At 42.6% G+C, this 13,563-nt stretch overlaps 1 protein-coding gene across 1 annotated transcript; it reads left to right on the top strand.

The window, feature by feature from the left end:
• The first annotated feature begins 271 nt into the window (after window positions 1-271).
• On the top strand, window positions 272-7,537 carry Fga (fibrinogen alpha chain). Its single transcript, XM_032898188.1, has 6 exons — window positions 272-377; window positions 2,468-2,596; window positions 3,019-3,202; window positions 4,145-4,290; window positions 4,807-5,932; window positions 6,621-7,537. Exons 1-6 carry the CDS (start codon window positions 324-326, stop codon window positions 7,328-7,330), a joined length of 2,349 nt encoding a protein of 782 aa, XP_032754079.1. The 5' UTR covers window positions 272-323; the 3' UTR covers window positions 7,331-7,537.
• The last annotated feature ends 6,026 nt before the right edge of the window (window positions 7,538-13,563 follow it).

The following is a 13,563-nucleotide window of genomic DNA, read 5'->3' as shown; positions in this document are numbered from 1 at the left end:
TTCAATGGCCCCACTTCCTGGAATGTAGAATCTCCCTGCCCCCAACGCCCACAAATGCTGGCTACACAATCAAATGCTACCATTTGCAACAACTTATCGGAAACAAACAAGCTACAGAGAATTGAGCAAGAATTTCTGGGATGCCGTGGTTATTATGGTCAGAGCAAAGGACACACTGTGAGCTTTGGCTATGTGAGTAGGACAAGGGTGATGATTAACCTAGTCCCCTGCAGGTTTAAGTAGGATAGGAGCAGTGAGTGAAGTCAGTCCTCCTTCCCTTCAGCTTCCGTGCTTCCCATGAGCCATCCCTGCAATCAGAAACTATGCTTTCCCTGAGGGTCGCCTGCCTCATCCTGAGCTTGGCCAGCACAGTCTGGGTATGTGCTTTCCCTTCTCCTCACTCTCTGGTATTTCTTCCGAGAGGAGTTTTGATTTCAGAGACTACCAGTCCTTTGTTCTTAGCATTATAAATGCCAGACTAGGAGGCAAATTTCTAGGTCAGCCTGACAAGTCTGGGGGGATGTGACTTCCAGAGGGAGGCCCTAGGGGAACAAGGCATCTTGACACCTGTCATTCAGGCTGATTCAGATTCAGTCTTTCAACACTGCAGGTGTGTTTGTTAGCATAATTTCTCGGTGCTGGGACTTGATCATGCTGTGATGGCCTGCAACCATAAAATTATTTTTGTTACTACTTCATAACTTTAATTTTGTTACTTTTATGAACCATATTGCAAATATTTTGGGGGATAAAGGGTTGCCAAAGGGGTCATGACCCCCAGGTTGAGAACCACTGGGCATGCCAGTAAATCCCTCTACAACTGAGCTATAGTGACAGATTTCCAGCCTCATGAATCCCCACCACCACTACATCTTTGTCCCTCTACCCTCTGGAGACATCATTCTAACAGAACAAAACATTTGATAAGAACTGTTCTCTAGCAGGTAATTCCAGACATTTGTCTTTAATGAGCAGGGTTTAGTATGATTTACCTCTAGGTTTTGCTTTATTTGGAATGTTTGAGTTTTGTTTGTAATATTGAGGAGCAGAACTTTCTGAATGCTGACCAAGCATTCTACACCTGCAGCCCTAAGAAGAACTTGTTATATCTTTTTGAAGACATAAAAGGAAAAGGGCAAATTAATTGCCTTTGAAAACATATAGCAAATTCCAAAGAAATTTGTCATGAGGCAGTGTGGAAGGATTTGCGTTCCTTTTAGATAACTTGTAAATACTGACATCTTTTCAAAATTAAGCTCCAAAGACAAACAAAGGAAAGAAACCTAAATTAATGGAGCTTCTGAAACATTTTAATGTATAAAACGTGTCAACTATGACCAAGGACCTAGGAGATATCCTAATTAGTTACCCAGGCTGTGTATTATTGTATTATTTCAGTTGTTTTTGTTGGTGAGGTTTTTTTTTTTCCATTCAAAAATCTTGATATCAAGAGTAAAAAATAACATATTTTGGAGGGAATTAAACCAAAATAACCAGCTGAGGCGATATTTCTGGATAATTTGTCCTTTTATTGTCTTCCTTATCTCTTCTTATTATGTGCACTTTCTGTTTGCTTTATTCTTGTGCTATTTCATTCATACAATTGCATTTTCCATTATGTTTCTTATACAAAAGGGCTCTACTTGTTCTTTTTAAATAAATTGTTCTCTGCTGCTTTAACTATGCTAATTAAGATTATTTGAATTTTCACAAACAAGAATGAGATTGTGTTGATAATTATAAGGATGAACTATCCCACACTAACATAGTGACAGGAAAACTTGTAAGTTGGCAGTGCTGAGTGAGGCAATGAAAGACTGGAAGCCAAGCCATCCCATCCCTTAGACTAGGAAGTCTTATGGGACACAATGTTTGTATTTCATTTGGTTTATAGCTGAGAACTTTTAGCTTTGGGTTTCTAATTATAAGGTGTTTAAAAAATTGCTGGTTGCTGACTACTGTTTCAACTGTTCATTATTTTCATTTCAAATGAAAATCTTCAGTTGCATGATTGTCCTGCAAAGCATCGCCAAGTTTTAACTTTCCACGTTTGTATACTTGATAAGTGCTTGTCTGAATCATGGACCGTCTCCAAAGGTTACCATAGAAACCTGAAGGAGAAAGGAGCATGGGTGCCAAGAGGGCATAGATTTTCGAATACACAGAGTGGTCTTAGGGAGAAAAAAAACTAGACTTTTTCAGCTATCTTGTCTACAGTCATGAAAGAAAAGACAAAGGTGAAATTTAACTGATGCTGTTAATCCGGATCATTTTTCTTTTAAAACCCTAACATCTAGCAGATGCTTATCTAGAGTCAAATCCTGTTTTACAAATTCAGCCCTTTACAGCAGCATTGGCTGTTAATGTCTGTCATTTCTCCCTCTGGGCTTTTGAGCATGACAATGTCTCTTCTGCTGACTAACCTTGTTGCCTTTGCTCCTTTTTGAATATTTGAAACCCCTTAAAGACTGCAGACACCGGCACCACAAGTGAATTCATAGAAGCAGGAGGAGATATTCGTGGCCCAAGAATTGTGGAGAGACAGCCTAGTCAATGCAAGGAGACAGATTGGCCCTTCTGCTCTGATGATGACTGGGTAAGCAGGGGACATGGTGATCAGGGGTCCTTCCTTATGCCACTGTCTGTCTGTCTGTCTGTCTGTCTGTCTGTCTATCTGTATATCTATCTATCTGTCCTATAATATAAATAATATGTTAATATATTATTTGCACACACACATATACATATATTTTTTTCAAGGACATTGTTAGTTATGTTGGGTCTGTCGTGGGATAAACACATGGGATGCCTGAGTACTGGGACTACAAAATTCCCAGAGCATCATGCAAGACTAAGTGGACTGTCATTTCGGAATTTCCCTATGGCCTGTTAACTACTTTTGAGTCTGTGGTTACTTGGAAGAGCTGGGGAGGAGAAGCAGCAAGGGCTATGATAACATTGCCAACTTCTAGTAGCTGAAAGGCAGACCCTTCATAAGATCTCTCCCTTCATTTTCAGAACCACAAATGCCCTTCAGGCTGCAGGATGAAAGGGTTGATTGATGAAGCCAATCAGGACTTTACAAACAGAATCAACAAGCTCAAAAACTCACTATTTGATTTTCAAAAGAACAACAAGGATTCTAATTCACTGACCAGGAATATCATGGAGTATTTGAGAGGGGATTTCGCTAACGCCAACAGTAAGTGGGACATATTTAGTGCTTGGACTTTCTAACAAGGATGGCAACACAATTCTCCAGTGAGGATGTCTTCTTGCAGATGCTGCAGTTTGACTTTGAAGCACTCGGTGTGGAAATCATTGAAATTTAAGGAGAGGAATGTCATTTTCACAAAGTTAGAAATTAGCTTATATTTTTAATGTTCCATATTTTTCAAACAAAGAGAGGGGGCACCTTTCAAGTAGCTATTCTGCTTTTATCCTACAGACTAAGAGTCTCAGAGGTCAAGGGACTTGTCAATGACACAAAATAGAGGTCAGGTACACGTTCTACTGAGTCAATTACATCTCCCTACCTACCCCACCCCTGGACTCACCAGGTCTGGGGCACACTGTGGTCACTCTGGGAATAAAGAGCAAGTCCATTGAAGTCCCAGTTCTTGAGCCCTTGTCTGCCTTATTCTGTCTCTCTGAGACCTCAACAGTTTATGTCAATGGTACAACAGTAGTTGGCAGGTAAGGGATTTTGTTAACACCCAAAAGCTTAGAAAGGATTTCAAAGTTCAGGTAGAAAGAAAAACTCCTCGGAAAATATAAGCAATAATACATTAAAGTCCCATAAATGAAGTTATAATCAAATAATCAGATGTGATTAAACTATTTACCTTCTAACTTCAGTTTTCAAGCCCTCAAGTAATTTCTGGATTTATTTGGATTCCTTGTCATGTTAGAGACAGCGTGACTAAGACCCATGGATGACTCTTGTGTGGAACAATCTAATTTAACCGGAAACTTGCAGATTAGACATCCAGAGAACAAACCACAGTAGAATGAAGAATACGTGTGGAAATACTTACAAGCAACTTCCTTTTTCACATTTATTTATTTATTTATTGTTTATTTTTTTTATTTTATGAGCAAATCAGTCTGCAGCTACCCAAATACCTTGCATTTTCTATTTCAGACTTTGATAACACCTTCGGGCAAGTGTCAGAGGACCTGAGGCGCAGAATTGAGATCCTAAAGCGCAAAGTCATAGAGAAAGCGCAACAGATTCAGGTTCTGCAGAAAGACGTCCGGGATCAGCTGATAGACATGAAGCGCCTGGAGGTAAGCCTGAGGTCCGGGCCCCAATTTGTCTTTGACTAAGAAAAAAGGAAAAGGAACACTCTAGCCGCTACGGAACATCTACTAAATTCATTATCCACCCAAAATAGAAGTGTCTCCACCCTAGAGAAGAAGACAGAAGTCCAGAAATATGAAGGAAATTCTTGAAGGGTCAATTGTGTATTTGAAAAGAACATAGTCTGATCGGTCTACTCACCACATGCCGAGACCTTGGCCTTAGCATCACCTAGGCTCTTCAGGCAGGGCTAACAGTAAGATTAGTGCCTTCCTCCTTCCCATTCCAATTCTAAAATGGATCCAAATAGCTCCCATTGCACAGCGGCCTCCTTGGCCCTCCACAGCTTCCAGTGAGGATGGCATGAGTGGCGAAAGACAACGGGTAGGATAGATTTTTCTGAGAGTCAAAGAAATAAAACCCATGCCCAAAATGTAAACCAACTACCAGGCACTCAATTATTTCAATAGATAGAATTCATTTCCCTGTCTTCCTCTCTTTAGGTGGACATTGATATCAAGATCCGCTCTTGCAAAGGATCCTGCAGCAGGTCTGTAAGCCGTGAGATAAATCTAAAGGACTACGAAGGTCAGCAAAAGCAGCTTGAACAGGTCATTGCTAAAGAGTTGCTTCCGGCAAAAGACAGGCAGTACTTGCCAGCAATAAAAATGTCTCCAGTTCCCGACTTGGTTCCTGGAAGTTTTAAGAGCCAGCTTCAGGAGGGGCCCCCAGAGTGGAAGGCATTAACAGAAATGAGGCAGATGAGAATGGAGCTGGAGAGGCCCGGGAAGGATGGGGGTTCGCGAGGAGATTTACCAGGAGATTCGCGAGGAGACTCTGCAACACGTGGACCAGGGTCGAAGATAGAAAACCCCATGACCCCTGGACATGGTGGGTCTGGGTATTGGCGTCCTGGGAGCTCCGGATCTGGAAGTGATGGAAATTGGGGCTCTGGGACAACGGGGTCTGATGACACCGGAACCTGGGGTGCAGGAAGCTCCAGACCCAGCTCAGGCTCTGGGAACCTTAAGCCTAGCAACCCTGACTGGGGTGAGTTTTCAGAGTTTGGAGGGAGTAGCAGCCCAGCGACAAGAAAAGAGTATCACACAGGAAAACTGGTCACTTCTAAAGGAGATAAAGAGCTCCTCATTGGAAACGAGAAAGTCACCTCTACTGGCACAAGCACCACACGTCGTTCATGCTCTAAAACCATTACTAAGACTGTTTTGGGTAATGATGGTCACCGGGAAGTGGTCAAAGAAGTGGTCACGTCGGATGATGGTTCTGACTGCGGTGATGGCATGGACTTAGACCCGACCCACAGTTTTAGTGGCAGACTTGACGAACTTTCCCGAATGCATCCTGAACTTGGTTCCTTTTATGACAGCCGCTTTGGTTTACTCACAAGTAACTTCAAAGAATTTGGCAGTAAGACCTCTGATTCTGACATCTTCACAGACATTGAGAACCCTAGCTCCCATGTACCTGAGTTTTCTTCCAGTAGTAAAACCTCAACTGTCAGGAAACAAGTAACCAAGAGCTATAAAATGGCAGATGAGGCAGGAAGTGAAGCTCACCAGGAAGGAGAAACTCGAACTACCAAGAGGGGCCGAGCTCGCACAATGAGAGGTATCCACGCTTAACTTTTGGGAAGTTGCCCTGACCCCCTAGACTAAGTTAACCATTTCTGCAAAGTGCTTACCAGGCACGCTCTTTCTTAACCTCTTCTAGTGCTTTGGTGGAATCTCATTTTTTTTTCCCCGATCAGTTTTTCATGCTAGACTGTACGTTCCTTGGGGGCAGGGACTTTGCCATGTGTCTATTTCTGTAATTCCCAAATGCATAACAGTGCAGTCATATTTCAATAAATATATTTTAAATAAATGAACGAATTCTTCTGAAACTCAATTCTGAGTCTGTTTAACCGAATTCATTCAAATTGTGTGCAACTGTAATACCCAACCCGCTAACTTTAAAGTTAGTTTATGTCTCAGTTGATATTTAGATCAAGTTTAAAAATTTGTTCTATTAGTATTGATTGATGAATGCTTAGTAACTGCCTTTAACTATCATTTGATGTTAGCCACGTGCAAGTAAGCTTTCAAATCCATTTGAAGGAAGTTCGCTAAAGGATGAGTGTCCTTTACCTGCTAAATATTACATCTCGATGTAGGTTCATCCTTTTCCTGTGGGAGGAGGGAAGGGAGGAAGGAAGGAAGACAGACAGACAGACAGGCAGTATCTAATCTGGGCAATGCCTGTCTTTGTAAATTTAAATGAGAGTAACTTCCTCCAACCAGCTTAATTTTTTTTTTAGACTGCGATGATGTCCTTCAAACACATCCTTCAGGTGCCCAAAATGGCATTTTCAGTATCAAGCTACCTGGATCCAGTAAGATATTTTCTGTTTATTGCGATCAAGAGACCAGTTTGGGAGGATGGCTTTTGATCCAGCAAAGAATGGATGGATCACTGAATTTTAACCGGACCTGGCAAGACTACAAGAGAGGTTTCGGCAGCCTGAATGACAAGGGGGAAGGAGAGTTCTGGCTAGGAAATGACTACCTCCACTTACTCACTCTGAGAGGCTCTGTCCTCAGGGTTGAATTAGAGGACTGGGCTGGAAAAGAGGCTTATGCGGAGTACCACTTCCGGGTAGGCTCTGAGGCAGAGGGCTATGCACTGCAGGTCTCCTCCTACCAGGGTACCGCTGGAGATGCTCTGATGGAGGGCTCTGTGGAGGAGGGGACAGAATACACTTCACACAGCAACATGCAGTTCAGTACCTTTGACAGAGATGCAGACCAATGGGAAGAGAACTGTGCGGAGGTCTACGGGGGAGGCTGGTGGTACAATAGCTGTCAAGCCGCCAATCTCAATGGCATTTACTACCCTGGGGGCACCTATGACCCCAGGAACAACAGTCCCTATGAGATAGAGAACGGAGTGGTCTGGGTTCCCTTCAGAGGAGCGGATTATTCTCTGAGGGCCGTTCGGATGAAAATCAGACCGCTGGTGGGACAGTAGCTGAAAGTGGGGGAAAGTGGGGGCTCTGCTTTCTTTGCTTGGTTAGCCGAGAAGAATGATCAGAAGAGGAAGGTGTCACGGATCTTGTGGACTTTTTAGAAATTCCCAGGTGCTATTCCATTGTTCTTTGTACTGTAGCTGAACACAGCTGAGATGCGTTACTGCTTTGAAAAAAAAATAAAGTTTTACATTTTTTTTCCCATCCTTTAAAAGCCCCTATGAGTTTTAAAACATTTGCAAGGAGATGCCAAGGGATATGGATCAGGAAGAAGGAGTCAGATTTGAGCTCTTCTTGAAGGTGGTCACTTCTTTTCTCAGACCCGCCAACCCCCCCCCTCTCACCCCCCAGTCATAAGCCCATTCCTTGCAAGTACAGAAACTAATTTTCACAGGAGATAGTGTGGGTTCTAAGCTGATGTTTTGGGCCCGCCTAACTATGCCCCTACATTTGCCTGCCCCACCCCCACCCTCACCCCCTTCCAGCTCTCCACTGTATGCTTTGAGACAGTCTCACAGACCCAGGAACGAGTTTGCCAGTTTCTCTAGACTGGCTGGCCAGAGAGCTCCACAGATCCTCTGATTGCTAATATCAGGGGAGTCTTATCACTTCCCCTGGCTTGGTGTGTGGTTGTTGGGAGCTGGAATCAGATACTCCGGTTTGCACATGGCACATCGCAAACTTTTTACACTGAGCCACAGACCTCGCCCAGCCGTTTGTGCAGTTGCTTTTTATCCCTTTGTTACCTGTAGTTACTGGTAACACAGGCAGACAAAGAGACTTTAAACCACAGCTCTCTCCTCTTCGCAGCAGCAGTGACTGCCTGGCCCTTCATAAAGCCTTCCAATTGCTCTTGGTATTAAATGCTACTCTTGCTCTCCCAGCACTCTCATGGCTCCTAAACTGGAGGAGCTTGTTTGAAGAAAACTGACACCCCTCCCCCAACCACTACCTTAAAATTCTCCCCCTACTTGAAAGTTCATGGATTTATTTAAAAAAAAAAGTCAGTTCAGTTTAGTTTATTATATTCATGACTATCAACATGTTTTTATGATATGATAACTCCAAATTCAACTCCTAGCTTGCTAATTGTAAGAAAATATTTTGATCTTTACCAAGAATAAGTATTGAATTTGAGGACTGAACTAGGTGGAGGGGTGGGGGTGGGGTAATCACGTTGAGTCCCTTCGAAATACTCACCTACCATTCTTTAGAGCTCCAGGATTATAGCTCATCACTTCTTAAGGGAGGAAACTCCATTAATCTTCCCTTGAGGAACTTATAGGAAATGGACCCGTGAAGTAGCGCATTGTTTTAGGAAGCAAGCTAACATTCATCACGGTGGTTAGAAATTATCCTCTGGGCCCCTTGCCTGATTCTAATCTGATGGAGAAGAATTACTGAGTGTAGCTAGTCAAGACACCGGAAGGCAGAGCTACTCATTCCCATTTCCCAGAGGAACGAAAACTGATGAATTTTAATATAATTCAAGCCAGCATAGCACTGAAACCTGGGATCTAGAGGTGGCTTAGCACAGGTAACCTATGCTATAGGGTAACATATATGTCAGAGTTAGCCTATGCTGTGGTGATAACATGGGAAACATAACCTATGCTATGAGGATTAATGAAGCAGAGTTAACCCTAGCTATGGGGGTAACCTAGAAGGGCTAACCTATGCTGCTATGGAGTAACCTAGCACAGCTAACTGTTGCCACAGAGGTAAACTGGTAGAGAATTCAAAAAGCATGAATAGGCCCTTTAAAGACAATGTCCCCAACCCTGTCCTGAGTGCAAAAAAAAAAATGAGACTTGCACACTGGACACACAGGAGAAATCTGTCCAGAACATGCCACTGGCCAGTCAGTACAGGCCGACAGCCATGATGCATCCTAACATTATACCAAGCCTGACTAGTAAGTCCCAGTCAGACTGAGTCATAAGTACTTCTGTGATCTGAGAGCAAGCTTAGAATACTTTAAATCCACCATGAGCTGGGAGTGAGTTGATGCCTGTAATTTCAGCACTCAGGAGAATCCATGCATGTTCCAGGCCAGCCTGGTCTACACACCAAGTCCCATGTCAGTAGATGGAAGAGAGATCTTAATGAATGAAAGGTTCAAGAAACAAAAGTGTTTCAGAACCTCGCTCACTTAATGCAGAGACACACAGCTTCCTGCCTTCTGAGAACAGAGAATGTGTCTTTAAGTCTAAGCACTTGTCTCCAAGATGTCCTCAAACATGAAGCCCACTAAAATCTATATGAGGAATAAAACGCACAATTGCCTCTGATGTATATGTAGTTTCACCCCCAGAGAACAGAACATACAATCACCTCTGATTATATGTATATGTATATGTATATGTATATGTATATGTATATGTATATGTATATGTAGTTATCACCCCCAGAGATTGCAGTGCACACTGATATTAAACACTCACACACATATATTATAGCTAATAAGGCCTCCTCCCTATCTCTATGAAACACAGGCTTTGAAAAGCCCAGTGTTGAAGGAACTTAATGTTCTAAACACCTGACGGCAGCCATGCCTAGGGGACATTGAATGGCCTTTCACAAGGATCACAGCATTTGGGGGTGTTGGTAGTGGCTGGGGAGATCACTAAAGGGAGAGAGTACTGAGTGCTACTCCACCCCAAAGTTGACAAGTGTAATCATGTTGGCTATGTTCCAACTATAAGCCTCTTGTATTTTTAATCATGCACTAAAGCTCCTTATCGGTTCTTAAACACACAGTGAAGCAATACTATGACTCTGAAACTGATATTTTTATTATAAAATCAAAGTCAATTTGATTGTAATGTTCCTTAATAAGACCCATGAGATGGTTCAGTAGGTAAAGGTACTTGCTGCTAGGCCAGATGATCTGATTTCAGTCAGGGGATAAAAATGGTAAGGGAGAACGGCATCACTCAGGTTGTCTCTGACTTCTGTATGTGCACACAGACGTACACTAAATATGCATAATAGTTTTTAAAAAGAACACTCTACAAATTGTCTTAGAAACCTGTGTGACTGTAACAGCTTGCCACAAAAACCTGAGTTCGATCCCAGGAACCCACGCTTGTAATCCCAACACTTCTACTGTGAAAGCCTACTTCCTAAGGCTTGAAAAAGGACCACACAGGACGCTGTAGAGGGTGTCTTTAGTTCATTACGTCTCCATCTCTTGCTCCCAGAGGCATGAGCAGTCCCGGTGTGGCAGGCCAACTAAGAAGCAAGAGGGAAAGCACAAAGCAGCAGGGAAGACAGAAACGGTCTGACATGTAATGTGAGATCTCAATGCACATTTATAGCATAAAAAATTTCAATGCACCATTTCCATAAAGGAAAATATCAGCCCTTTGTGGCTGAATTTCACATGAACTGAACTTCGTTTGCTTGAAAACTCCCTATCAAGCAAATAATTAAATCTACTTTTTTCTCCTTATCCCCAAAGCAGGAAGTAGTCAGAAAACCAGCTAGCCAGACACACACACACACACACACACACACACACACACACACACACATATGTACACACAAAACAATAGGAAACAAAATACAGACTTAAATTTGGACTGCCTCATTTGTTCTAAGTTGCTTAAAATATATAGATTAAGATAAACGTATTACTGTCTACGCGCCTTTTTGAAGTGAGAAGTGATGAAATAAAAAAGGAAAGCCACACTTCTACCGGAGTCAGGTAGCCCCCATTCCCTGAACAACTTCCACTATGTAGGTTGGGTTGGCCTACAAGTATGTCTATAGGGGGTTGTCTTTCTTACACTAATTCATGTGAGAAGACAGAGCCACAGTGGGTGGCACCATTCCCTGGAGTTGGGTCCTGAACTGTCTAAGAGAGAAGGGAGTGAGCTAAGGACTAGAAGCATGCAACTTTCTCTGCTCTTGACTGTGGTTGTGATGTGACTTTAAAATTACTGCCACCTTGACTCCCCTGCTGTGATGGATTATAACCAGAAACTCTGGGGACCCTGTAAGTTGCTTTGCATCAGCACAGCAAACAGAAAGAAACTAAGGAACTTAGAAACTGCTTGGGGTTGTTGACATTCAGTTCTGGTAGGCATGGTGATAATGTAAGCTCTTTGTAGGTGACAGTCCTTACACAAAAACAATTTCTTAGATATACATGATTTATTCATTTACTTACTCATCTGCTACCTCAATGATGACTTGGGGGGTTGTTTGTTTGTTTGTTTTTATTGGATTTTTTTAATTTACATTTCAAATGTTATTCCCTTTCCCAGTTTCCTGTCCATAAGCATCCTATCCCATCCCCCTCCCCTTCTCCCATAAGGGTGTTCCCCTCCCCATCCACCACACTTCCCACTCCCCCCCTGAGATCTCCCTACACTGGGGATCCAACCTGGGCAGGACCAAGGGCTTCTCCTTCTATTGGTACCCAACACGGCCATCCTCTGTTACATATGCAGCTGGAGCCATGGGTCTGTCCATGTGTAGTCTTTGTAGTGGTTTAGTCCCTGGAAGCTCTGGTTAGTTGGCATTGTTGTGCTTCTGGGGTTGCAAGCCCCTTCAGCTCTTTCAATCCTTTCTCTAATTCCTCCATCAGGGGTCCTGTTCTCAGTTCAGCTGCTCACTGCTAACATTTGCCTCTATATTTGACATGCTCTGGCTGTTTCTCTCAGGAGACATCTATATCCAGTTCCTGTCAGCATGCCCTTTCTGGCTTCATCAATCTTATCTAATCTTGGTGGCTGTATATATATGGGGCACATGTGGGGCAAGCTCTGAATGGCCATTACTTCAGTCTCTGCTCTAGACTTTGCCTCCATAACCCCTCCTATGAATATTTTTGTTCCTCCTTTTAAGAAGGAGTCAAGCATATGCATTTTGGTCATACTTCTTCTTGAGCTTCATGTGATCTGTGGATTATATCTTGGGTAATTCTAGCTTTTGTGTTAATATCCATTTATCAGTGAGTGCATACCATGTGTGTTTTTATGTGATTGGGTTACCATGCTCAGGATTATATTTTTCTAGTCCAATCCATTTGCCTATGAATTTAATGAAGTCATTGTTTTTGATAGCTGAGTAGTACTCCATTGTGTAGATGTACCACATTTTCTGTATCCATTCCTCTGTTGAAGGGCATCTGGGTTCTTTCCAGCTTCTGGCTATTATAAATAAGGCTGCTATGAACATAGTGGAGCACATGTCTGTTGTATGTTGGAGCATCTTTTTGGTATATGCCCAGGAGAGATATAGCTGGGTCCTCAGGTAGTGGAATGTCCAATTTTCTGAGGAACCTCCAGACTGATTTCCAGAATGGTTGTACCAGTCTGCAATCCCACCAACAATGGAGGAGTGTTCCTCTTTCTCCACATCCTTGCCAGCATCTGTTGTCACCTGAGTTTTTTATCTTAGCCATTCTCACTGGTGTGAGGTGAAATCTCAGGGTTGTTTTGATTTGTATTTCCCTGATGACTAAAGATGTTGAACATTTCTTTAGGTACTTCTCAGCCATTCGGCATTCCTCAGCTGAAAATTCTTTGTTTAGCTCTGTATCCCATTTTTAATAGGGTTATTTGGCTCTTTGGAGTATAACTTCTTGAGTTCTTTGTATATTCTGGATATTAGCCCTCTATCAGATGTAGTATTGGTAAAGATCTTTCCCAATCTGTTGGTTGCTGTTTTCTCCTAATGACAGTGTCCTTTGCCTTACAGAAGCTTTTCAGTTTTATGAGATCCCATTTGTCGATTATTCATCTTAGAGCATAAGCCATTGGTGTTTCGTTCAGGACATTTTCCCCAGTTGCCCATGTGATCGACACCCTTCCCCACTTTTTCTTCTATTAGTTTGAGTGTATCTGATTTGATGTGGAGGTCCTTGATCCACTTGGACTTAAGCTTTGTACATGGTGATAAGAATGGATCGATTTGGGCTGGAGAGATGGCTCAGCGGTTAAAAGCACTGATTGCTCTTCCAGAGGTCCTGAGTTCAAGTCCCAGCAACCACATGGTGGCTCACAGCCATCTGTAATGGGATCCAATGCCCTCTTACAGTGTACTCATATACATGAAATAAATAAATTTTAAAAAAAGAATGGATCGATTTGCATTCTTCTACATGCTGACCTCCAGTTGAATCAGCACCATATGTTGAAAATGCTATCTTTTTTCCATTGGATGGTTTTAGCTCCTTTATCGAAGATCAAGTGACCCATATGTGTGGGTTCATTTCTGGGTCTTC

The sequence above is a fragment of the Rattus rattus genome, chromosome 3 (genome assembly GCF_011064425.1).
Source record: "Rattus rattus isolate New Zealand chromosome 3, Rrattus_CSIRO_v1, whole genome shotgun sequence".
Taxonomy (NCBI): domain Eukaryota; kingdom Metazoa; phylum Chordata; class Mammalia; order Rodentia; family Muridae; genus Rattus; species Rattus rattus.
This window is presented reverse-complemented; position numbering and strand designations above follow the sequence as displayed.